The sequence below is a fragment of the Entelurus aequoreus genome, linkage group LG17 (assembly GCF_033978785.1).
Source record: "Entelurus aequoreus isolate RoL-2023_Sb linkage group LG17, RoL_Eaeq_v1.1, whole genome shotgun sequence".
Classification (NCBI taxonomy): domain Eukaryota; kingdom Metazoa; phylum Chordata; class Actinopteri; order Syngnathiformes; family Syngnathidae; genus Entelurus; species Entelurus aequoreus.
Genome location: NC_084747.1, coordinates 16753054 through 16778264, shown reverse-complemented (window position 1 = coordinate 16778264; position 25211 = coordinate 16753054). Strand labels below are relative to the sequence as shown.

Sequence of the window (25211 nt, the reverse complement as noted above, 5' to 3'; positions counted from 1 at the left end):
AATAGGTTCTTAAAGACAGTATAGCACCCCGATCATATAAAGGATCTTTGACTAGTCGGTTTAAAGTAGCTCCTCAAAAATAGCAGAGCTGCCCTGTCGCCTGTAGGATTTTTGCCAAGCATTTTTGCAGTAAATTCTCAAAAGCAGCAGGGGTTTTCCGTAATCTAGAGGAACTTTGACTAGCGTTCTCAAAAACAGCAGAGCGCTCCTCGACTCGCGATTTTGAAGGACTTCCTCAAAAATAGCAGATCGCTTCGGTCATACACATAGTATGCAATAACAAAAATGTTCGCACAAGGTTCTTAAAAACTGCACAGCTTCACTGTCCTGTAGAGGATCTTTTCCTGCCATTTTTGCAGTAGTCCTTACAAACAGCAAAACGTTTTCACAGCAAGTTCTTAAAAACAGCAGAGCGCCCTGTCATATAGTGACGCTTTGACTGGTATTTTGGAAGTACATCCACAAAAACAGCAGAGGGCTCCTTTTTTTAAAAATAAAATATCTTTGACTAGCGCTTATGTAGTCACTTCTCAAAAACAGTAGATCGCTTCTGTGTTAGAGAGATGCATTACCTAACATTTTTGCAGTAGCTCATCTCTCCTGTCATAAAGAGGATCTTTGTCGAGCATTTTTGCAATAGATTCTCAAAAACAGCACAGCATTTTTGTAATATGGAGAATCTATACTAGTGTTTTGGCAGTCGCTCCTCAAAAATAGATTGCTTTGGTCTCATACAGAGATGCATTAACTAAAATGTTTGCAGTAACTCCTCAAAAACAGCAGAGTTCTCCTCATATAGAGGATCTTTGACTGGCATTTTTGCAGTGGATCCTTACAAACAGCAAAACGTTTCCATAGGTTCGGAAATAGGTAAGTTCTTGAAAACAGCAAACAGGAGTTTTGACTGCTGTTTTTGAGGACCTGCTGCAAAAACACTATAGTGCTCCTTTTATATAGATGATCTTTGTAGGGGAAAACAAAGTGGGGTTGCTTGTGTTGACAGTCAAAAAGTAGGCATTCAATTTATAAAATGAAATAAAAAATATTCATGAATTGAAAATAAATCTTTTTTTAGGCACTTTAATATAATATGTCATATGTGTATTTTTTTTTTTTACTTATTAGTTCAAAAACATATTTCTGCAACCTTAAACCCTTAAAAGTGCAAGATCCAAATAAAAGTGAAAGTGGAAAAGTACCATCCTGCTTCTTGTTTAATAAGCCATAACTGTCAGCCAATCAGCAGCAGCCTTGCTGCCATGTTGCTTAGAGGTTTATGTTAAAAAGTGATGATGTCATTATATGAAAGGATGCTTTGCTATGTCGCTCACAAGCGTTTACGCCATCATCCTACCAGAGCTTTGAGGTGGGCCAGGTCGATGTTGCCGTCTTTGTCCACCTCCACCACCTGGACCTTCATGCCCGCCATCTGGGCGCTGGCCGGGTTGGTGCCGTGAGCAGACTTGGGAATCAAACACACCTGCGGCGGAGAGGAAACCAAAGTGACTCAAGCAGAACTACGAGGGAACTCTGGTGAGTTGACACTAGGGTTGTCCTGATACCAATATTAGTACCGGTACCAAAATGTATTTCCATACCGGCACGGTACCAAAATGTATTTCCATACCTTTCGATACTCTTCTAAATAAAGGGTTGTCCCGATACCAATATTGGTACCGGTACCGAAATGTATTTCGATACCTACCGAAAAGTATTTTGATACCGGAACCGGTACCAAAATGTATTTTGATACCTTTCGATACTTATAAATAAAGGGTTGTCTCGATACCAATATTGGTACCGGTACCGAAATGTATTTAGATACCTTTCGATATGTACTGAAATGTATTTCGATACCTTTCGATACTCCTCTAAATAAAGGGTTGTCCCGATACCAATATTGGTACCGGTACCGAAATGTATTTCGATACCTTTCGATATGTACCGAAAAGTATTTCGATCCCGGAACCGGTACCAAAATGTATTTTCATACCGGCACCGGTACCAAAATGTATTTTCATACCGGCACCGTTACCAAAATGTATTTCCATACCTTTCGATACTCTTCTAAATAAAAGGGTTGTCCCGATACCAATATTGGTACCGGTACCGAAATGTATTTCGATACCTTTCGATATGTACCGGAATGTATTTCGATACCGTAGCCGGTAACAAAATGTATTTCAATACTTTGATACCTTTCGATACTCTTCTAAATAAAGGGTTGTCCCGATACCAATATTGGTACCGGTACCGAAATGTATTTCGATACCTTCCGAAAAGTATTTCGATACCGGAACGGGTACCAAAATGTATTTCGATACCGGAACGGGTACCAAAATGTATTTCGATACCTTTCGATATGTACCGAAATGTATTTCGATACCTTTCGATACTCCTCTAAATAAAGGGTTGTCCCGATACCAATATTGGTACCGGTACCGAAATGTATTTCGATACCTTTCGATATGTACCGAATTGTATTTCGATAGTCCTCTAAATAAAGGGTTGTCCCGATACCAATATTGGTACCGGTACCGAAATGTATTTTGATACCTTTCGATATGTACCGAAATGTATTTCGATACTTTTCTATACTCCTCTAAATAAAGGGTTGTCCCGATACCAATATAGATACCGGTACCAAAATGTATTTCGATACCTTTCGATATGTACCGAATTGTATTTCGATACCGGAACCGGTACCAAAATGTATTTCGATACCTTTCGATACCCCTCTAAATAAAGGGTTGTCCCGATATCAATATTGGTACCGGTACCGAAATGTATTTCGAAACCTTTCGATATGTACCGAAATGTATTTTGATACCGGAACCGGTACCAAAATGTATTTCGATACCTTTCAATACTCTTCTAAATATAGGGTTGTCCCGATACCAATATTGGAACCGGTACCAAAATGTATTTCGATACTTTGATACTCCTCTAAATAAAAGGTTGTCCCGATACCAATCTTGTTACCGGTACCAAAAATGTATTTCGATACCTTTCGATATGTACCGAAATGTATTTCGATACCGGAACTGGTACCAAAATGTATTTCGATACCTTTTGATACTTTTCTAAATAAAGGGGACCACAAAAAATGTCATTATTGGCTTTTTTTTAACAAAAAAATCTTACAGTACATGAAACATATGTTTCTTATTGCAATAAAATAGTGAACATACTAGACAACTTGTCTTTTAGTAGTAAGTAAACAAACAAAGGCTCCTAATTAGTCTGCTGACGTATGCAGTAACATATTGTGTCATTGATCATTCTATTATTTTGTCAACATTATAAAGGACAAGCTGTAAAAATTACTTATTAATCTACTTGTTCATTTACTGTTATTATCTGCTTATTTTCCATTCCAACATGTTCTATCTACACTTCTGTTAAAATGTAATAATCACTTATTCTTCTCTTGTTTGGATACTTTACATTAGTTTTGGATGATACCACAAATTTAGGTATCGATCTGATACCCAGTAGTTACAGGATCATAACATTGGTCATATTCAAAGTCCTCATGTGTCCAGGGACGTATTTACTGACTTCATAAAGAGGAAAAAAGATTTTGCAACGATAAAAAATATCGATGTAATCATAGTAGTATCGACTAGGTATGCTACTGTACTTGGTATCATTACAGTGGATGTCAAGTGTAGATCCACCCATGGCGTTTGTTTACATTCAGGCACGCTAGCTTTAGTTAGCGGTGACGCCGGTGAGCTATTGTCTCCACCTACGGTGTGCAGTGAAGCATGTTTAGCTATTCCTCGTCCTGCAGGGATGATACTTGTAAGAAACTCACTTTGTCACCATGGAGACGAGGATTAGTGATTTAGAAGTAGCTAAAACACTGCCGACGGGCGTTTCAGTGTTATAACTTCGCCTGTATCGTCAGTTTTTAGGCCAAAATGCGTCCGTTCTCCCTTTTTCTGTCTACACACCGTGTCTGCTTGCAAGTACTCTGTGACTGTGCGCTGCCGAACATGCTCCTCTGCTGGTAAAACCAGCAATGTCACGACGTGACGATGCTTTGCGTGACGGTACTGTTCAAACAGAGTATAGTACAGTTTTTGATTCATTAGTACCGCGATACTATACTAGTACCGGTACAACCCTAGTAGAGAATAATGTCGAGTTTATTATTTCATATCAGTCACAACTTCCTGTTGCAAGCATTTGGCGGCCGCAGCAATGACCTTGGCGTGTAAGCGGCCTGCAGGTCACAAATTGATTGGACGCCTTATTAGGGGGGCATTGCGCAAAAGAGATCGGGCCACCGAGATCTGCTAGTTAGGCAACGTGGACAAACAACAAAAAAAACTAACCACCAAATATGGAGTCTTGAAAGCAGGACGCCATTTGTTTGCGCAAAAGCTTTGCCAATCTGGACTTCGACTGTTTCAAGAGCCCCTATCTAAGACGTAGGCGCGAGAGGACCCTTGTAAAGAATGCAGCGTAGGCGCAAACCGCTGAGTCAGCAACTCCTTAATCTAAGGGGACGTCTTATCTGAGCGGCGGCCAATCAGCGCAGTTGGATAGCGTCGGGGATTCCAGAGGCCTGCGAGGGAAAACGTGTTCGACTGATGTCAAAGCGACCGGTTGTAGCGCACGGAGACCATAAACGTGGCGGCTGATAACCATCCCGCCGCTTCCTCGGCCAAGTGCGTGCATCAAGGACTTTGTTGGAAAAAAGGAGCATGACACTGCACTGATATTTATGTCTAAAGTCGAAAACAGAGCTGGGCAAATATTTTGATTGGGGGCCACATTGTGTGAAAAAATGTGTATAGGGGGCCAATGTGTATGTGTGTTTAAATGATATATACCGTATTTTTCAGACTATAAGTCGCTCCGGCCGAAAATGCATAATAAAGAATGGAAAAAACATATAAGTCGCACTGGAGTATAAGTCGCACCTGCGAAAATGCATAATAAAGAAGGAAAAAAACATATATAAGCCGCACTGGAGTATAAGTCGCACCTGCGAAAATGCATAATAAAGGAAAAAAACATATATAAGCCGCACTGGAGTATAAGTCGCACCTGCGAAAATGCATACTAAAGAAGGAAAAAAAACATAAGTCGCATTTTTTGGGGGAAATTTATTTGATAAAAGCCAACACCAAGAATAGACATTTGAAAGGCAATTTAAAATTAAAGCTGCAAGCAGCGTTGGTCGGGCCCGCATATTTGGCAGGTGCTAGTTGCTGAAGGATGTCAATCTATGAAATGTAGGTCTAAGTGAGACCTACATAGAGGTTTTTGTTTCATGTCTCTAAGACGTTCCTACCGGAAGTTACAAGCAGTTTTGTCTGTGTTTTCCTCCGAGGAGCAGTTTTGTCTGTGTCTTATTCCTACGGGGCGCTAGAGCGCAATTTTGAGTTTTGGGGTTCGTTTTTTTTATTAGATCGCAATTTCCGCCAGTCCTGATGTGTGTAAAAAGTTTGGTGAGTTTTGAAGTATTTTAAGGGGGTCAAATTACAGCTCAAAGAGGCAAAAATTAGTGTTTTTATGAAACTTTTGTTTTGAAGGGGTGATTGCCAACTTCCTGTTGATTTTTGCTGAAGGATGTCAGTGTATGAAATCTAGCTCTAAGTCAGACCTACATAGAGGTTCTTTGTTTCATGTCTCTACGATATTCGTAATAGGAGTTATAGAGGAAGTTGTGTCTGTGTTTTTTTCCTAGGGGGCGCTAGAGCGCAATTTAGATTTTTGGGGTTTGGTTTTTTTGACTAAAGAGTTTTGTTCGCGTTTTTTTATGCGTGTGTCAAATTTGGTGAGTTTTGAAGCATGTTAAGGGGGGCAAAGTAGTGTGCAAAGCTGCGGAAAAATAATAATAATAATAATAATAATAATAATAAACCTTACAATAACAATATGGTCCTCTGTACCATTGTAAAGGACTCCCTTTGGGATTCCTTTACAAAGGGACTTGCGGTCCCTAATAAATAAAGAATAGTGAACAACAGGCTGAATAAGTGTACGTTATATGAGGCATAAATAACCAACTGAGAACGTGCCTGGTATGTTAACGTAACATATTATGGTAAGAGTCATTCAAATAACTATAACATATAGAACATGCTATACGTTTACCAAACAATCTAATCGCTAAATCCCATGAAATCTTATACGTCTACTCTCTTACGTGAATGAGCTAAATAATATTATTTGATATTTTACGGTAATGTGTTAATAATTTCACACATAAGTCGCTCCTGAGTATAAGTCGCACCCCCGGCCAAACTATGAAAGAAACTGCGACTTATAGCCCGAAAAATACGGTACACATTTAGCTGTAGAAGTCTGCTGTACGGTATGTGTGTTTGGGTCCCTTTTTTTCCCAGGAACACTAATACCAAAAGTCACAATGTCCCATAGAATTCTAAAAAAGTTATGACAGACCACCTGAAAAAAACGGAATATAATTCTATATTTTTTTTTACTGAATGGGACACCCAAAATGTACATTAAAATAAAGAAAGTGGGATTTACAATATTAACTATGAGCAATAAAACACTGAATATTAACAACATATGAACGTCGCTCCTCTTTTACGTCTCAGACCAGCTCCTTGATAGTTGTGTATCTTTTACAATCAAGCAAAACACAACAAAAACGTAACAAAAAGCAAAATATGAATGCAAAGGGTAATAATCACCTACAATATGATATATTATCACTTCTATGCAGAAATGTGTTGTAAAAATTTGCTTCCGCATCGGTTTCTGACACATGCGTTTCGGGCTGGTTGCTCTGAAAACAAACTCCGCCCACTCTGCTTTGTTCCTGGTCTGAGCTGCTGTGACCTAGATAACCGTAATAACTCCTATAACACCCAAAAGCGCAGATTTCGACCATTGAAATACTTTCTGTAGTTCAAGACTTACGGTAAAAACAGCCCTGCACATCATAATAGCGGCGACAGTTTTGATGTGAAAGGTCTAAAAAATTTGGTAGAACGTCTGACAGGCTGGATTGAAAATCTTAATGGGCCGCATTTTGCCCAGGTCTGGTCTAAAAGAAATGTAAATAATCTCAAACAGAACCCTTTTAAAGGACACACTTTACATGGGAAAAAAAAAAAAAAATCGCAATAATATGAAGAAAAAAGTGAAAAGTCGTAATAATGCGAGCATAACTATTAGGGGTGGGAATCTTTCAGTACCCAACGCTTCCATTCAGAATCGATTCAAACAGATTTTCGCAATGTATTATTTAGTGTAATAATTATAATTAAAGTTTTTCAAAACAGGTTACATGTTAGAATCAGAATCAGAATAGTTTTATTGCCATTGTTTGAGAATGCGTTCACAAACTAGGAATTTTACTTGGTGCTAGAAACCATTTCTAGTTGCATGGAGATGGCCTAAAAAAAATATATATATATTTTAAATTAATCCTTATAGAAAATCTTTTTTTTTAATCAAATTTTTTTAAAGTGATTTGAATTAAGGATGAATAAAAATCGCGATTTGGTTGTGAATTGTTTTTTGTTCACCCTTAATAACGACAGTACATGCACAAGACTGTTGTTACCGGAATAGTGCCTTGATACTCATATCCAGCCAATTCTTTATTAAAAAAGTTACAAAAAAGGCTGTAAAAATAAAACAAATAAAAATGTTACAAGGATAAAAGTTCTAATATAATACGAGAAGAAGGTTGTAGTGTACTGTTGTATGAATAAACACGGGGGGGAAAAACACATGTTATTGTTATGGGAGCCAAGTTGTTGGAATGTTGACGGAGGAACTTACAAGAGTATAGTTAAAATGTAACGGAAATTAAGTCGGAATATTACCGGGGGAAAAAAAGTTGTTGGAATAATGTCAAATAATTAGAAAAAACAGTTACCGTATTTTTCGGACTATAAGTCGCAGTTTTTTTCATAGTTTGGCCGGGGGTGCGACTTATACTCAGGAGCGACTTATGCGTGAAATTATTAACACATTAGCGTAAAATATCAAATAATATTATTTAGCTCATTCACGTAAGAGACTAGACGTATGAGATTTCATGGGATTTAGCGATTAGATTGTTTGGTAAACGTATAGCATTTATCGATGCTTTTATTTTTTTATTTTTTTTTCTGTATTGTGTAGTTATAATTATATGCTTTTACTTGTAATTGTATTGAATTGTGGACCCCGGGAAGACTAGTGGGTTGTTGAGGCAACCAGCTAATGGGGATCCTTAATAAAAATCAAAAATCAAATCATGTTCTATATGTTATAGTTATTTGAATGACTTACCATAATATGTTACGATAACATACCAGGCACGTTCTCAGTTGGTTATTTATGCCTCATATAACGTACACTTATTCAGCCTGTTGTTCACTATTCTTTATTTATTTTAAATTGCCTTTCAAATGTCTATTCTTGGTGTTGGGTTTTATCAAATACATTTCCCCCAAAAATGCGACTTATACTCCAGTGCGACTTATATATGTTTTTTTCCTTCTTTATTATGCATTTTCGGCCGGTGCGACTTATACTCCGAAAAATGCGGTATTTTTTTGTATTGCCTGAATAAACGTAGACCGACATGAACAAAATCGGTATCTTACTAGACATACAGTACAGGCCAAAGGTTTGGACACACCTTCTCATTCAATGGTTGTCTTTATTTTCATGACTATTTACATTGTAGATTGTCACTGAAGGCATCACAACTATGCTTGTGGAGTTACAAAAAAAAGGTGAAATAACTGAAAACATGTTTTATATTCTAGTTTCTTCAAAATAGCCACCCTTTGCTCTGATTACTGTTTCGCACACTCTTGGCATTCTCTCCATGAGCTTCAAGAGGTAGTCACCTGAAAGGGTTTTCACTTCACAGGTGTCATAGTTTTGATGCCTTCAGTGACAATCTACAATGTAAATAGTCATGAAAATAAAGAAAACGCATTGGAATGAGAAGGTGTGTCCAAACTTGGTCTGTACTGTAAATAAAACTTACAAGAAAAATATAAAAATGTTCACTATTCTCCAACTTTCTGACTCCATTCCTGGTTTTTTCCAACCATTTCATTGAATTACAACTTTATTCTTGATAGTTCATATTTTTTCCTATCAAACACTGACAGTGTCAATCCAAACTGAACAATATTAGAATTTATTGTTGTTTTTTTGGTGCAACTTACACTTCTGGAGGTCTCTCCCTTTGAGTTGAGGTAGGCCTTTATGGCTGCCAGGCCTGCGTATTCTCCCTGAGCGCCGCTGGAACACAAATCAAGCGCACCGCGGTCATAAAACACAAGGTGATCATAACGATCACAAACCAACTGAAAAAAAAAAAAATGCTGACCTGTTGGGCTGGAAGGAGATCTTGTCGTAGCCTGTCACCTCACAGAGGTCCTTCTCCAGCTGCCTGAAGAGCTTCTGGTAGCCCTCGGCTTGGTCCAGTGGCACGAAGGGGTGAATGTTGGCAAACTCCCTCCAGGTGATGGGCTGAAGAAACAAAAAAAATTGGACAAACATGAATAAATATCATGACATTACTGGCAATGAGGCTAATGACTCACCATGAGCTCTGAGGAACTGTTCAGCTTCATTGTGCAGGAGCCCTGAGGAGGATGTTGGAAAACAATCACCGTTGTTGCATCATCAGTGCTGGTTTACACTGGTTTGTACTGGTGCTGGACTTAGTTCTCACCAGTGGGATCATACTGTGCACCAGCGAGATGTCTTTGTTCTCCAGACGCTTCATGTAACGTACAATGTTTGTCTCCGAGTGGTAACTGAGGAGCCAAAGTCCAATTAGCTACACGCTAGCAAACGCTAAACAGGATGCTGGGTAAAAGCTGACTGTGCGTTTCTATATCATACTACTATGTCGTGAGCGACTACAGATATTAGAGGCCAACTCTTTATTTATGGCCCCAATATAGATAATAGTTCACTTTGGCAGCTAACACTGACGCTTGTTAGCTCAGAAGAACAACGAATCTTGTTAGATAACGTTAGCTATCATGTAAGAGATAATGTTAGCATGAAAGGCTAATCAATGGAATGGCTAATGATTAAAACAAACAAGAAATACTTGAGTCGCTTTAAAATGTCTACTGTGCTAACTTGGTATTGGCTAAACAAAACTGACTATACGAACTTCGATTCTACAACAAAGTTGTTCAGTTCAAACTCCCGACCTGTTGAAGACCTGGTGGGTCAGGTACTTGCTGGTCCTCTTGAAAGGACTTCCCATGATGCCCTTTGACCGCTCGCCCATTTGCTCGGCGATCAGCTCCTAAAAACCAAAGCAAAATTAGTCAAATCCAAGGCCAAAAGCAACAAATATTTCACATAGTTTGAAGCATCTTCAACATACAGCGGAGGATTCACAGCCAAAGACCCAGAGCAAGTCGTCCAGGTCTCGTTCAGTCACGGTCTCGTCCAACGATACGCCCAACTGTGAAGACCAACAAGAAATAAAAAACAACGCCACAGGACAACCAAACCAGACCCCTGTTGTTTCATGGAGGGTGGACCGACTGAGACCTATGATGCTCGTTCAAGTCAGCCGGAACCTTTGCGTAAAAAAAAAGCTCCAAGATCTTCTCAGTCCTGACTGAAGAATGAAGTCTCTGGTGGCCTTAACCAGCTGAAGTACTCTCCGCAGAGATACCATACCAACTTTATTTATAAAGCCCTTTAAAAACAACCACAGTTGAAGAACAAAGGGCTGTACACCACAAAGAAATAGAGGAAAAGGACAGAGTAAAAAAATAACATTTAAAACAGAAGTAAAATACACATTGAAAAAGCAAATACAAATTATTCTAAGAACAATTTGTTAGATAAAAAGCAGTTAAAGAGTTAAAAAAGTTCAAGCCAGTGAATAAAAATGGGTTTTAAGAAGGGTCTTAAAAGTAGCCAAAGAAGGGGCCTGTCTCACATGGAGAGGGAGATGGTTCCAAAGTTTGGGACCCACAACAGAGAAGGCCCTGTCCCCTCGAAGCTTGCGCTTTGATTTGGGTACCTCCAGGATCAGCTGATCAGCTGACCTGAGGGACCGGGTGGGGGCATAGAGGTGGTGCAGCTCAGAGAGGCCTGCGTCCGAACCCAGAACGCAGGGACTCTGCTTACAAAACAACAGGGCGGGAGAAGGGAGTCTAAGGTGTTGACATTTTGTGGTATCCCCTACAAAGCCGCCATCCCTCCTCTAGTTCTCGGATACTACCTCTGGACCTGGTCCAGTTTGATTCCGTGTTGATACTGTTCACATGGAATGACAACCCCAAAAAATAAATGCAGAATATTGTTTTTTTTAAAGGGGTTTTAGTCTGACCCCACTAGGATCGTAGCTTAGGCATTCAAGCCCCTAATATGTCAACCTGTTACATGCCAAACCCAACTGGGGCGCAGAATGTCTCATGGATTCCTCCCTGGCGAAGGCACACAAAGGAGTCATGGAAGAGACTAAGTCTCCCAAGTGGCCAGGGACAAACACCTCCGTCTACCTCTGGTAAAACTGCACGAGGTGGTCTGGACAAAGGAAGTCTAGACACCATTGCTTAGACACTGTTCTCTCGTGTGCACGACAGACAAAAGGAAATGGATGGCGGAAAACTTGCGGTAGTGAAGTCAATCGTGGTTTGTAGGAAAAAAACAATGCCAGTTCTTACCAGTCCCTCAGAGTAGGCCCTCAGGTTGATCTGCCTCTGCGCGGCTCTCTCCAAGATGTCCTTGGCTGCCACGCCACAGCTGACCTTGAGCGTGTCAAAGAACATCTCGCTGTGAAGCCGGTGCCCCGCTCTCTTTAGACCTAAACGATGCCAGGATTATCTCCTCCTCAGTCTTTACTTTCCCAATCCAATCGAGCGAACCAACCTTACCCTCGGCAAGGATCAGGGTGGCGTTGTGCGTCCTCTCCGCAATGTGCTTAAGTCCTTGGGGACCGTGGTAGAGTGCGAACATTGCAGCCATGTTGGCCAGCAGTGCCTAGTCGTTTGAAGGTTGGACGGTGTAGGAAAGTTAATCAAATCCGGACCAAAAACACGGTGTAGTTATAAGTCAGCGTTACCTGAGCTGTGCAGATGTTGCTGGTTGCTTTGTCTCTCCGAATGTGCTGCTCTCTGGTCTGCAGCGCAAGCCGGAACACTTCCTTGCCTGCCGCGTCCCTAAAATGTCAATGCAACCTTTAACACCTCATACGGTTTGTTCTGGGTATCCGTCTGGGTATCCCCACCTGGTGACCCCGACCATTCTTCCGGGCATCATCCGGACCAGGTTTTCTCTGACGGAGAAGAAGGCAGCGTGAGGACCTCCATAGCAGAGAGGCACTCCGAACCTCTGGGAGCTTCCGAGCGCAATGTCCACGCCAAACTCGCCGGGAGGACGCAGCACGCAGAGCGCCAAGAGATCAGTGGCGCAGCAAGCCAAGGCCTGGAAATGTGTCGCAGGGCTCAGCTCAGGCAGTTCCCGCTTTTTACAATCGTACCTTTTCGTTTTTGGTCTCACCCCGCCTTTATGCGCACGATCCACAAGGGCGGTGAAGTCTTCCACTCGGCCATCGGTATCGGGATACTGAAACAACACGCCGCTGATGTCTTTCCCGCTGAAGTCCATCTCGTGAGGTAGCTTCAGCACCGTCTTGACGCCGATGTAGCTGAAACATCGGGGGTGGGGAGGAAACAACATCGGTGGAGCCCTTTTAGAAAAAAACACTTTAGCTTGACGGTGTCCCTTACTTGGCCCGAGTCTGCACCACAGCGATAGTCTGAGGGTGACAACGTGGGTCAATGTAAAAGGTTCTTCTTTTGTTCTGTCTGGGAGAAAAACACCAAGGGGTCACACATGTCTTGATTGAAACCAGAACTTTGAAGCTATTCCAGGACTGTTGGGCGAATACCTGTGGCAGAGCTGCATGGCCTCGGCCGCGGCTGTCCCCTCGTCCAACAGTGAGGCGTTGGCCATGGACAGGCCTGTGATGTCACAGATCATCGTCTGGTAATTTAGGAGAGACTCCAGGCGGCCTTGGGACACCTCAGGCTGGTAGGGTGTGTACTGGGTCACCCTGTGGACAATAAATACTTAAAGGCCTACTGAAATGAATTTTTTTTATTGAAACGGGGATAGCAGATCCATTCTATGTGTCATACTTGATAATTTTGCGATATTGCCATATTTTTGCTGAAAGGATTTAGTAGAGAACGACGACGATAAAGATCGCAACTTTTGGTATCTGATAAAAAAAAGCCTTGCCCCTACCAGAAGTAGCGTGACGTAGTCAGTTGATAGCCTCGTTAGAGCGATTCGGACCGAGAAAGCGACGATTACCCCATTAATTTGAGCGAGGATGAAAGATTCGTGGATGAGGAACGTTAGAGTTAAGGACTAGAATGCAGTGCAAGACGTATCTTTTTTTGCTCTGACCGTAACTTAGATACAAGCTGGCTCATTGGATTCCACACTCTCTCCTTTTTCTATTGTGGATCACGGATTTGTATTTCAAACCACCTCGGATACTATATCCTCTTGAAAATGAGAGTCGAGAACGCGAAATGGACATTCACAGTGACTTTTATCTCCACGACAATACATCGACGAAACACTTTAGCTACGGAGCTAACATGATAGCATCGTGCTTAACTGCATATAGAAACAAAATAAATAAATCCCTGACTGGAAGGATAGACAGAAGAACAACAATACTATTAAACCATGGACATGTAAATACACGGTTAATGCTTTCCAGCCTGGCGAAGCTTAAAAATGCTGTTGCTAACGACGCCATTGAAGCTAACTTAGTATAACGGGACCTCACAGAGCTATGATTAAAAACATTAGCGCTCCACCTACGCTAGCCAGCCCTCATCTGCTCATCAACACCCGTGCTCACCTGCGTTCCAGCGATCGACGGAAGGACGAAGGACTTCACCACGATCATCCGTGCGGTCGGTGGCTAGCGTCGGCTAGCGCGTCTGCTATCCGAGTCAAAGTCTTCCTGGTTGTGTTGCTGTAGTTCCGCCGCTAATACACCGATCCCACCTACAACTTTCTTCTTTGCAGTCTCCATTGTTCATTAAACAAATTGCAAAAGATTCACCAACACAGATGTCCAGAATACTGTGGAATTATGAGATGAAAACAGAGCTATTTTGTATTGTATTCAATGGGCTACCGATACTTCTGTTTCACTGGCTACGTCACGCGCATACGTCATCATCCAAAGACGTTTTCAACCGGAAGTTTAGCGGGAAATTTAAAATTGCACTTTATAAGTTAACACGGCCGTATTGGCATGTGTTGCAATGTTAAGATTTCACCATTGATATATAAACTATCAGACTGCGTGGTCAGTAGTAGTGGCTTTCAGTAGGCCTTCAACACTGCATAGCACTAGGAAAAGCTTATGGACTGTACAGCTGGTCTTGGAATGATGATAAGCTCAGTAGAAATGATGCCAAAGAGACTTGTGACTTCACTTTAGGTTCACTCGTGCAGTCACCAGACCGGCGGTCATCTCAGGTCGCGCACTCACCAGCCGGCATTCTCCAGGAGGTTCCGCTGGATGGGCGGTGGCATGGAACAGCTGTAGTACCCCATACCGATGTAGGAACGCCAAACCTTGTTCTTGGACGCGATCTTGTACAGCGACTCTAGGATTTCATTCTCACCTGAGGAAGATAAATTCAGCATTAACATGTTGCCATGTTGGGACAAACTAAAGTTTTTACAGTAAAAATAGTAGTATGTTTTTTTCCATTTATAGTATTACACTGTAAAAACATCGACTGTAGATTTTATGGCAAAAAATGAAGACGGCTAAGTAAAACTAACAGTGGTACCATTTTTAAATTTACAGTAATTTGCTGTAAAAACGGTCGTAGATTTTACGGTAAAAATATGACAGTTCAGTCACCAGCATTTTATCGTAAAAATAACAGCAGTATCGTTTTTCTAGAATTTTACCGTAAAAAAACAAAACTGTGGCATCGTTTTTCTACAATTTTACCGCAAAAATAATAGCGGTACTGTGTTTCCATTTGCAGGAAATACACTGGTAAAACAACAACTGTAGATGTTATGGTAAAAGAAACGGCTCAGTAGCCAGAATTTTACCGTAAAAATAACAATGGTACTGTTTTTAAATTTACAATAATTCGCTGTAAAACAGTCGTAGATTTTACGGTAAAAATCTGACATAGGTATCGTTTTTCCAGAATTTTTTAACGTAAAAATAATAGTAGTACCGTTTTTCCATTTACAGGAATACACTGGTAAAACAACAACTGTAGATTTTATGGTAAAAACAAAAACAAAACCCCAGCTCAGTCGCCAGAATTTTACCTTAAAAATAACAGTGGTATCGTTTTTCAGGATTTTTACCGTAAAAACAATAGTCGTACTGTTTGCACATTTACAGGAAACACACTGGTAGAACAACAACTGATTTTATGTTTTTAATGGTAAAAGAAACAGCTGAGCTGCCAGAATTTTACCGTGAAAAATAACAGTGGTACTGTTTTTAAATCTACAGTGATGCGATGTAAAAACGGTCGTTGATTTTACGGGATAAATCAGACATTTAAGTGACCAGAATTTTACCGTAAAAATAACAGTGGTACCTATTTTAAATTTACAGTAATTTGCTGTAAAAATCTGACATTTAAATCACCAGAATTTTACCCTAAAAAGAACAGTGGTACCTATTTTAAATTTACAGTAATTCGCTGTAAAAATCTGACATTTAAGTCCCCAAAATTTTACCCTAAAAAGAACAGTGGTAACTATTTTAAATTTACAGTAATTCGCTGTAAAAACAGTCGTTGATTTTATGGTAAAAATCTGACATTTAAGTCACCAGAATTGTACCCTAAAAATAACAGTGGTACCTATTTTAAATTTACAGTAATTTGCTGTAAAAACAGTCGTTGATTTTACGGTAAAAATCTGACATTAAAGTCACCAGAATTTTACCCTAAAAATAACAGTAGTACCTATTTTTAATTTACAGTAATTCGCTGCAGTCGATTTTACTGTAAAAATCTGACATTTAAGTCACCAGAATTTTACCCTAAAAATAACAGTGGTATCGTTTTACCGGAAAATAGTAGTGTCATTTTTCCATCTACAGGAATACTCTTGTAAAACAACAACTGTAGATTTTATGGTGAAATAAACCCAGCTCAGTTACACAATTTTACCTTAAAAATAACAGTGGTATTGTTTTTTAGGATTTTTACCGTACAAATAATAGTGGCACTGTTTTTAAATTTACAGGAAACACACTGGTAAAAACAACTGATTTTAGTTTTTTTTTGTGGTAAAAGAAACAGCTGAGTTGCCAGAATTTTACCGGTAAAAATAACAGTGGTACCGTTTTTAAATTTACAGTAATTTGCTGTAAAAACAGTCGTTGATTTTACGGTAAAAATCTGACATTTGAGTCATCAGAATTTTACCCTAAAAATAACAGTGGTATAATTTTTCGGGAAAATAATAGTGTTGTTTTTTCATTTACAGGAATACTCTTGTAAAACAACAACTGTAGATTTGATGGTTAAAAAAAACAGCTCAGTTGCCAGAGTTTTTTCTTAAAAATAACAGTGGTATAGTTTTAAAATTTACAGTAAATCGCTGTAAAAAATAGTCGTTGATTTTACAGTAAAAATCTGACATTCAAGTCACCAGAATTTTACCCTAAATATAACAGTAATACCTATTTTAAATTTACAGTAATTCGCTGTAAAAACGGTCGTAGATTTTACAGTAAAAATATGACAGTTCAGTCACCAGAATTTTACCCTAAAAATAACAGTGGTATCGTTTTTCCGGAAAATAATAGTGTTGTTTTTTCATTTACAGGAATACTATTGTAAAACAGGAAACACACTGGTAAAAACAACTGATTTTTGTTTTTTTTTAATGGTAAAAGAAACAGCTGAGTTGCCAGAATTTTACCGGTAAAAATAACAGTGGTACCTATTTTAAATTTACAGTAATTTGCTGTAAAAACAGTCGTTGATTTTACGGTAAAAATCTGACATTTGAGTCATCAGAATTTTACCCTAAAAATAACAGTGGTATAATTTTTCCGGAAAATAATAGTGTTGTTTTTTTCATTTACAGGAATACTCTTGTAAAACAACAACTGTAGATTTGATGGTAAAAAAAAACCCAGCACAGTTGCCAGAATTTTTTCTTAAAAATAACAGTTGTATCGTTTTTAAATTTACAGTAATTCGCTGTAAAAATAGTCGTTGATTTTACAGTAAAAATCTGACATTTAAGTCACCAGAATTTTACCCTAAAAATAACAGTGGTACCTATTTTTAATTTACAGTAATTCGCTGTAGAAACAGTCTATTTTACGGTAAAAATCTGACATTTAAGTCACCAGAATTTTACCCTAAAAATAACAGTGGTACCTATTTTAAAATTTACAATAATTTGCTGTAAAAACAGTGGTTGATTTCTACGGTAAAAATCTGACATTTAAGTCACCAGAATTTTACCCTAAAAATAACAGTGGTATAATTTTTCCGGAAAATAATAGTGTCGTTTTTCCATCTACAGGAATACTCTTGTAAAACAACAACTGTAGATTTGATGGTAAAAAAAAACAAAAAAACAGCTCAGTCGCCAGAATATTTTCTTAAAAATAACAGTGGTACCGTTTTTAAATTTACAGTAATTCGCTGTAAAAAATAGTCGTTGATTTTACAGTAAAAATCTGACATTTAAGTCACCAGAATTTTACCCTAAAAATAACAGTGGTACCTATTTTTAATTTACAGTAATTCGAAGTAGAAACAGTCTATTTTACGGTAAAAATCTGACATTTAAGTCACCAGAATTAAAATAACAGTGGTATCGTTTTTCCGGAAAATAATAGTGTTGTTTTTCCATTTACAGGAATACTCTTGTGAAACAACTGTAGATTTTGATGGTTAAAAAGGTCTTTTTTCTTAAAAATAACAGTGATATCGTTTTTAAATTTACAGTAATTCTCTGTAAAAATAGATTTTACCCTAAAAAAATGGCAATTTAGTCGCTAAAATTACACAACAAAAATAACAGTGGTACCTTCCTAAAATGTACAGTAATTTGCAGTTAAAACTACTGTCAATTTTAAAAGGTAAAATTCTGGCAACTGTGCTGCCAGTTTTTACCGTATAATCTACCGATGTTTTGTTACAATGTAGCATACAGAAAGACTTGAAGTCATATAATCATTTCACAAATAATGAATAACGGACATTTAGTTGCCAAGTCTTGCAGTGTTTTGCTTGATTGTTTTTCAATCAATCTTGCTCAAATTGTACACACCTGTGCTCGTCAGTCCGCCTGAGGTGTGTAACCAATTTGTGGGAATTTGGCTAAAGCCCCTGAGGTGACAGTGGGCCTTTTTTTTTTTTAGCAGAGTGCATTGAGCGGTGTGAGAAATTTCAAGTCAAACCGACCTATTAGGGGTCCAGTTTCAGGGTTTAAAAAGGGCGCCACCATGTGGTGTGTTTGCCAGACAAATAACGGCCCAATAACAGGCAACATGTTTTGATGACTGTTCAGCCTTGTGAGGGCAGTAGAACATTACAGTCATGTGAACAAGCTCCATCTGCAAAAAGCACCTCCTTCTGCAGAACACACTACCTCTTCCTGGCCGTTATGTCAAATTATTTGACGAGCAGCACTTGATCACGTGTGCTGCAGGACTAACAGGATTAAATATAAAAAAAGATCCCAAAGAGGCGCATCAAAGCAGATTAAAGATGGGAGAAGCGAGAGAGGAAATGAGGACATTTTTGTTTGCAAACATCCAGAGAAGAGCTCGATCCATACAGCGTGGGTTCTTTTTTTTTTTTTTTTTTTTTACCCGACAGCTTTGTCAAAGCACGGCTGAGATTCCTTTGGCCTTTCTGGTTGCCTAGCAACGCCAAGGCATAGACAATGGCGCCCCATCTGAACTACTATTGCTTTAGGACGACGCTGAATGGATATATTTTACAGGCGAATAAGAGTTGCTTCAGTTCTGATGAAGTGTGCTATGTTCAAAAAACAAAAAAAAACATAAATGTATTTTTAACGTGTTTGGCTTGTGCTTGTTTGAGCAGGAGCGAGTGCCGCAGGGCGGCCTGATTCGGAGCCATCCAGGAGGTCTATTGTTGTTCGGGAGAGAATCCCATTGCAAGCTTTGCAAAGCCCAGCTACCCCCTCCTAAAAACAAAAAAGCTGAACAAGCACAGCTTCCGGTCTTCTAGTTGCATTGCGAAACCTGCATGACTGAAAGGAGGGGGCGGGGCCAAAACATCAGGTGACACATCCCCCGTTAAAAAGGTTAATCATTCCTACTGTTGCATTTATGGCCGCCACATCCATAAAAACCTGCTGCGATACGTCGCTACACATTAGTTAAATATCAAACTTCGCTCATATCGAGTCAATAAATGCACAATAGAGCCACAGGTGTCTTAACACTCATTCATTGTAACATAAACTTAATATACACACACATACATAATATATATATTTAGATAAATAAATAAATAAATAAATATATATATATATATATATATATGTATATATATATATATATACATAATATGTATATATATACATAATATATATATTTAGATAAATAAATATACATACATATATATATATATATATAAATACATTATATATTTAGATAAATAAATATATATATATACACATACACACAGTATATATATATATATATATATATATATATATATATATATATATATATATATATATATATATACATAATATATATATTTAGATAAATAAATATACATACACATATATATATAAATACATATATATATATACAAATACATATATATATATAAATAATATATATATTTAGATAAATAAATATATATATATACATACACACACTATATATATATATATATATATATATATATATATATATATATATATATATATATATATATATATATATATATATATATATATATATATATATATACATACATACATATGAACATACAATTCATCCGATTTTCAAAATGAATCGTCTGACAGCATTAATATTCAAAGTTCATTAAATTATGCAAGCAAGTAATTTACTGCATGTGATCAATCGTGACTAATCAATTCTAAAGAGTGATTAATCTGATTTTAAAAATCAATCGTTTGACAACATTAACATTTAAAGTTCATTAAATTATGCAAGCAAGTAATTTACCGCACATGATTAATCACAATTTTAAAGTGTGATTAATCTGATTTTAAAAATTAACCATTAGACAGGATTCATATTTAAAGTTCATTAAATTATGCAAGACAGTAATTTACTGCATGTGATTAATCACAATTTTAAAGTGTGATTAATCTGATTTTAAAAATTAACCATTAGACAGGATTCATATTTAAAGTTCATTAAATTATGCAAGACAGTAATTTACTGCATGTGATTAATCACAATTCTAAAGAGTTATTAATCTGATTTTAAAAATGAATCGTTTGACAACATTAACATTTAAGGTTCATTAATTGATGCAAGTAATATAGTGCACGTGATTAATCAATTCTAAAGAGTGATTCATCTGATTTTTTTAAATAATCGTTTGACAACATTAACATTTAAAGTTAATTAAATTATGCAAGCAATATAGTGCACCTGATTAATCACAATTCTAAAGTGTGATTAATCTGATTTTAAAATTTAATAATTTGACAACATTAACATTTAAAGTTCATTAAATTATGCACGCAAGTAATTTACTGCACATGATTAATCACAATTTTAAAGTGTGATTAATCTGATTTTAAAAATTAACCATTAGACAGGATTAATATTTAAAGTTCATTAAATTATGCAAGACAGTAATTTACTGCATGTCATTAATCACAATTCTAAAGAGTGATTAATCTGATTTTAAAAATTAATCGTTGGACAACATGAACATTTAAAGTTCATTAAATGATGCAAGCAAGTAATATAGTGCACGAGAGTAATCGTGATTAATCAAGTCTAAAGAGTGATTAGTCCGATTTAAAAAAAATAATTGTTTGACAACATTTAATGTTCATTAAATTATGCAAGCACTATAGTGCACCTGATTAATCACAATTCTAAAGTGTGATTAATCTGATTTTTAAAATTCATATTTAAAGTTCATTAAATTATGCAAGAAATTAATGTACTACACATGATTAATCTGATTTAAAAAATTAATCGTTTGACAACATTAACATTTAAAGTTAATTAAATGATGCAAGCAATATAGTGCACGTGATTAATCAATTCTAAAGAGTGATTAATCTGATTTTTAAAAAATAATTGTTTTACAACATTAACATTTAAAGTTCATTAAATGATTCAAGTAATATAGTGCACGTGATTAATCGTGATTAATCAATTCTAAAGAGTGATTAATCAGATTTTTTTAAATTATCGTTTGACAACATTAACATTCAAAGTTCATTAAATTATGCAAGCAATATAGTGCACGTGATTAATCAATTGTAAAGAGTGCTTAATCTGATTTAAAAAATTAATCGTTTGACAACATTAACATTTAAAGTTCATTAAATTATGCAAGAAATAGAGTGCTAGTGATTAATCACACATCTAAAGTGTGATTAATCTGATTTTTAAAATTCATATTTAAAGTTCATTAAATTATGCAAGCAAGTAATTTACTGCACATGATTAATCTGATTTTAAAAATTAATCGTTTAACAACATTACCATCTAAAGTTCATTAAATGATGCAAGCAATATAGTGCACGTAATTAATCGTGATTAATCAATTCTAAAGAGTGATTAATCTGATTTTTAAAAATAATAGTTTGACAACATTAACATTTAAAGTTCATTAAATTATGCAAGCAATATAGTGCACGTGATTAATAACAATTCTAAAGTGTGATTAATCTGATTTTTTAAATTCATATTTAAAGTTCATTAAATAATGCAAGCAAGTAATTTACTGCACATGATTAATCTGATTTTAAAAATTAATTGTTTGACAACATTAACATGTAAAGTTCATTAAATGATGCAAGCAATATAGTGCACGCAATTAATCGTGATTAATCAATTCTAAAGAGTGATTAATCTGATTTAAAAAATAATTGACAGCATTGACATTTAAAGTTCATTAAATTATGCAAGCAATATAGTGCACGCGATTAATCACGATTTTAAAGTCTGATTAATCTGATTTTTAAAATTAATATTTAAAGTTCATTAAATTATGCAAGAAAGTAATGTACTGCACATGATTAATCTGATTTAAAAAATTAATTGTTTAACATTTACATTTAAAGTTCATTAAATGATGCAAGTAATATAGTGCACGTGATTAATCAATTCTAAAGAGTGATTAATCTAAATTTAAAAAAATAACCGTTTGACAACATTAACATTTAAAGTTCATTAAATTATGCAAGCAATATAGTGCACGCAATTAATCGTGATTAATCAATTCTAAAGAGTGATTAATCTGATTTAAAAAAATAATTGACAGCATTGACATTTAAAGTTCATTAAATTATGCAAGCAATATAGTGCACGTGATTAATCACGATTCTAAAGTCTGATTAATCTGATTTTTAAAATTAATATTTAAAGTTCATTAAATTATGCAAGAAAGTAATGTACTGCACATGATTAATCTGATTTAAAAAATTAATCGTTTAATATTTACATTTAAAGTTCATTAAATGATGCAAGTAATATAGTGCACGTGATTAATCAATTCTAAAGAGTGATTAATCTAAATTTAAAAAAATAATCGTTTGACAACATTAACATTTAAAGTTCATTAAAATATGCAAGCAATACAGTGCACGTAATTAATCTTGATTAATCAATTCTAAAGAGTGATTAATCTGATTTAAAAAAATAATTGACAACATTAACATTTAAAGTTCATTAAATTATGCAAGCAATATAGTGCACGCGATTAATCACGATTCTAAAGTGTGATTAATCTGATTTTTAAAATTAATATTTAAAGTTCATTAAATTATGCAAGAAAGTAATGTACTGCACATGATTAATCTGATTTAAAAAATTAATCGTTTAATATTTACATTTAAAGTTCATTAAATGATGCAAGTAATATAGTGCACGTGATTAATCAATTCTAAAGAGTGATAAATCTGATTTTTTAAAAAGAATTGTTTTACAACATTAACATTTAAAGTTCATTAAATGACTCAGGTAATATAGTGCACGTGATTAATCGTGATTAATCAATTCTAAAGAGTGATTAATCTGACTTTTTTTAAAAATTGACAACATTAACATTTAAAGTTCATTAAATTATGCAAGCAATATCGTGCACGTGATTAATCACGATTCTAAAGTGTGATTAATCTGATTTTTAAAATTAATATTTAAAGTTCATTAAATTATGCAAGAAAGTAATGTACTGCACATGATTAATCTGATTTAAAAAAATAATCGTTTAACAACCTTTTACATTTAACGTTCATTAAATGATGCAAGCAAGTAATATAGTGCACGTGATTAATGTCATTCTAAAAAGTTATTCTTTGACAACATTAGTATTAGCATATAAACAACCTGCATCCATGAGCACCACAGCTCAAGCTTATCATAAAGAACATCATTTATTTGGTGCATGATGTAATGTTTGAGGAAGTAAAGCAAGCAGATGACACTCATGTCACCTTATTAGGAGCCCCTTGGGCTGTGATGTAATGTGACCGCTGGAACCAGATTGAACTGGACTTGGAACTTTTACACTCCGCTTGCCATCCTCCTATGAGCCTCCCCATCAGCACATTGGTGCCACTTTTCGGCGAAAACAACTCCTAATATGTTCAAAGGAAGACTTAAGGAGGGGCTGAGTGCAGACAACAATGGAGCTGCAGCCATTTCAACATCACCATTTTTTTTTAAAAAACAACTCGTTTTTAATGCATGAACAAATAAAAGGCGTGCGTCGTTTCATGCATTGGAAATGAAAAGTAAAGATACATTTTTAAAAAAATGGAGTCAACTTACAGACTGGGTCGTCCAGCTTCATGCTCTGCCTCATGCGAATGGAGGATGGCACCGTGCTTTCTATCAGCTGCCCGATGGACTGATGGAAGGTGCATTTATTATTAAACAATATACTTTCAAAAAAAGACATTGCCGTGTCGTGGTTACCTACCTCCAGTCCCAGCACGTCCAGCATGTCCCTCTTCTCCCGCTCACCTGGCCCGATGTGCCGCTCCGCGAAGTCGTCGTGCCTGGGCAGGATTCTCTCGATGCGCCGCGAGCTGACGGAGGCGGAGGTCCGCACGCCGCGCGTTGCCAGGGACGCCCAGCCCGCGGAGGAGCCCGATTCCCGGCAGCCGAGCTTCCAGAGCACGCGGCTCTTGGAAGTCACATGCCGACTCCGACTCGCCGACTTGGCCGCGAAGATGCCCCACGACATGGCGCAGCTTTGCATCTTGTTGCCGGGGGGGGGTGGGAAATAAATTTCAAAATAAAATTTAAAAAAAAAAAAAAAAAAAAAAAAGAGTCCGGTAGAGTGCGCGCTGATCCCCGCAGGAAGAACGTGACTCTGCCGCCGCTGCTGCTGCTGCCTCTGCTGCTGCTTGATCACTTCCGAGCACAGAGTTTATACAAGTGCAAGTTGCTCAAGGGCGGACCAATCGGAGGGCGGGAGCGTTGTGACGTCACCGCGGGCCCAAGTTAATAAAACAGCCGCTCAACTTCCTCACTTGCACAACCCTCCCAAATAGGAGATGAAAAAAACAACTATTTTCACTTCCAGCATTATTTGATTATTCATTTCCATCCGCTCGACCTGATAATGACATCCAGTATCATCGCTTCTATCCTCCGGTTGTCGTTAAAGGTGCTTTACCTTTTTAATTATGAGCACCCGAACAAAAGAGCCATTTTATCGTCTCGCACTTGTTTGCTCCGCTTTTGGAAGAAAAGTCGCTCTTTTGAAGTCGCGGCCTTTCATGACATCATAAAGTCAAAAAACAAGCTCAACGAGACACTTCCAGATAAGGCGAGCTGAGTGTATGAAAAGGCTTTGCTACACATCTTGAAATTATGTTGTTGTTTGAATGTAAGCGCAACGTTAGCACTTTAGCTCACATAGCTATGCTATTGTCGCCAACGCTTAGGTGAGCTTAGTGTATAAAAAGGCTTTGCTACACATCTTGAAATTATGTTGCTCTTTAAATGTCAGCGCAATGCTAGCACTTTAGCTCAC

At 37.0% G+C, this 25211-nt stretch overlaps 1 protein-coding gene across 1 annotated transcript in view; it reads right to left on the bottom strand.

The window, feature by feature from the left end:
* Positions 1-24468, bottom strand: part of gldc (glycine dehydrogenase (decarboxylating)) — a 37496-nt gene extending 13028 nt beyond the window's left edge. The window contains exons 1-17 of the mRNA XM_062025063.1: positions 24150-24468; positions 23999-24077; positions 14507-14642; positions 12875-13039; positions 12714-12791; positions 12484-12631; positions 12212-12408; positions 12047-12143; positions 11859-11964; positions 11649-11788; positions 10352-10432; positions 10173-10270; positions 9680-9764; positions 9549-9590; positions 9332-9474; positions 9168-9243; positions 1355-1480 (exon numbers count right to left, since the gene is read on the bottom strand). Of these exons, the coding sequence (XP_061881047.1) occupies positions 1355-1480; positions 9168-9243; positions 9332-9474; positions 9549-9590; positions 9680-9764; positions 10173-10270; positions 10352-10432; positions 11649-11788; positions 11859-11964; positions 12047-12143; positions 12212-12408; positions 12484-12631; positions 12714-12791; positions 12875-13039; positions 14507-14642; positions 23999-24077; positions 24150-24431 (2079 nt within the window). The 5' untranslated portion in view covers positions 24432-24468. The remainder of the gene's footprint in view (positions 1-1354; positions 1481-9167; positions 9244-9331; positions 9475-9548; positions 9591-9679; positions 9765-10172; positions 10271-10351; positions 10433-11648; positions 11789-11858; positions 11965-12046; positions 12144-12211; positions 12409-12483; positions 12632-12713; positions 12792-12874; positions 13040-14506; positions 14643-23998; positions 24078-24149) is intronic.
* Between the last annotated feature and the right edge of the window lie 743 nt (positions 24469-25211).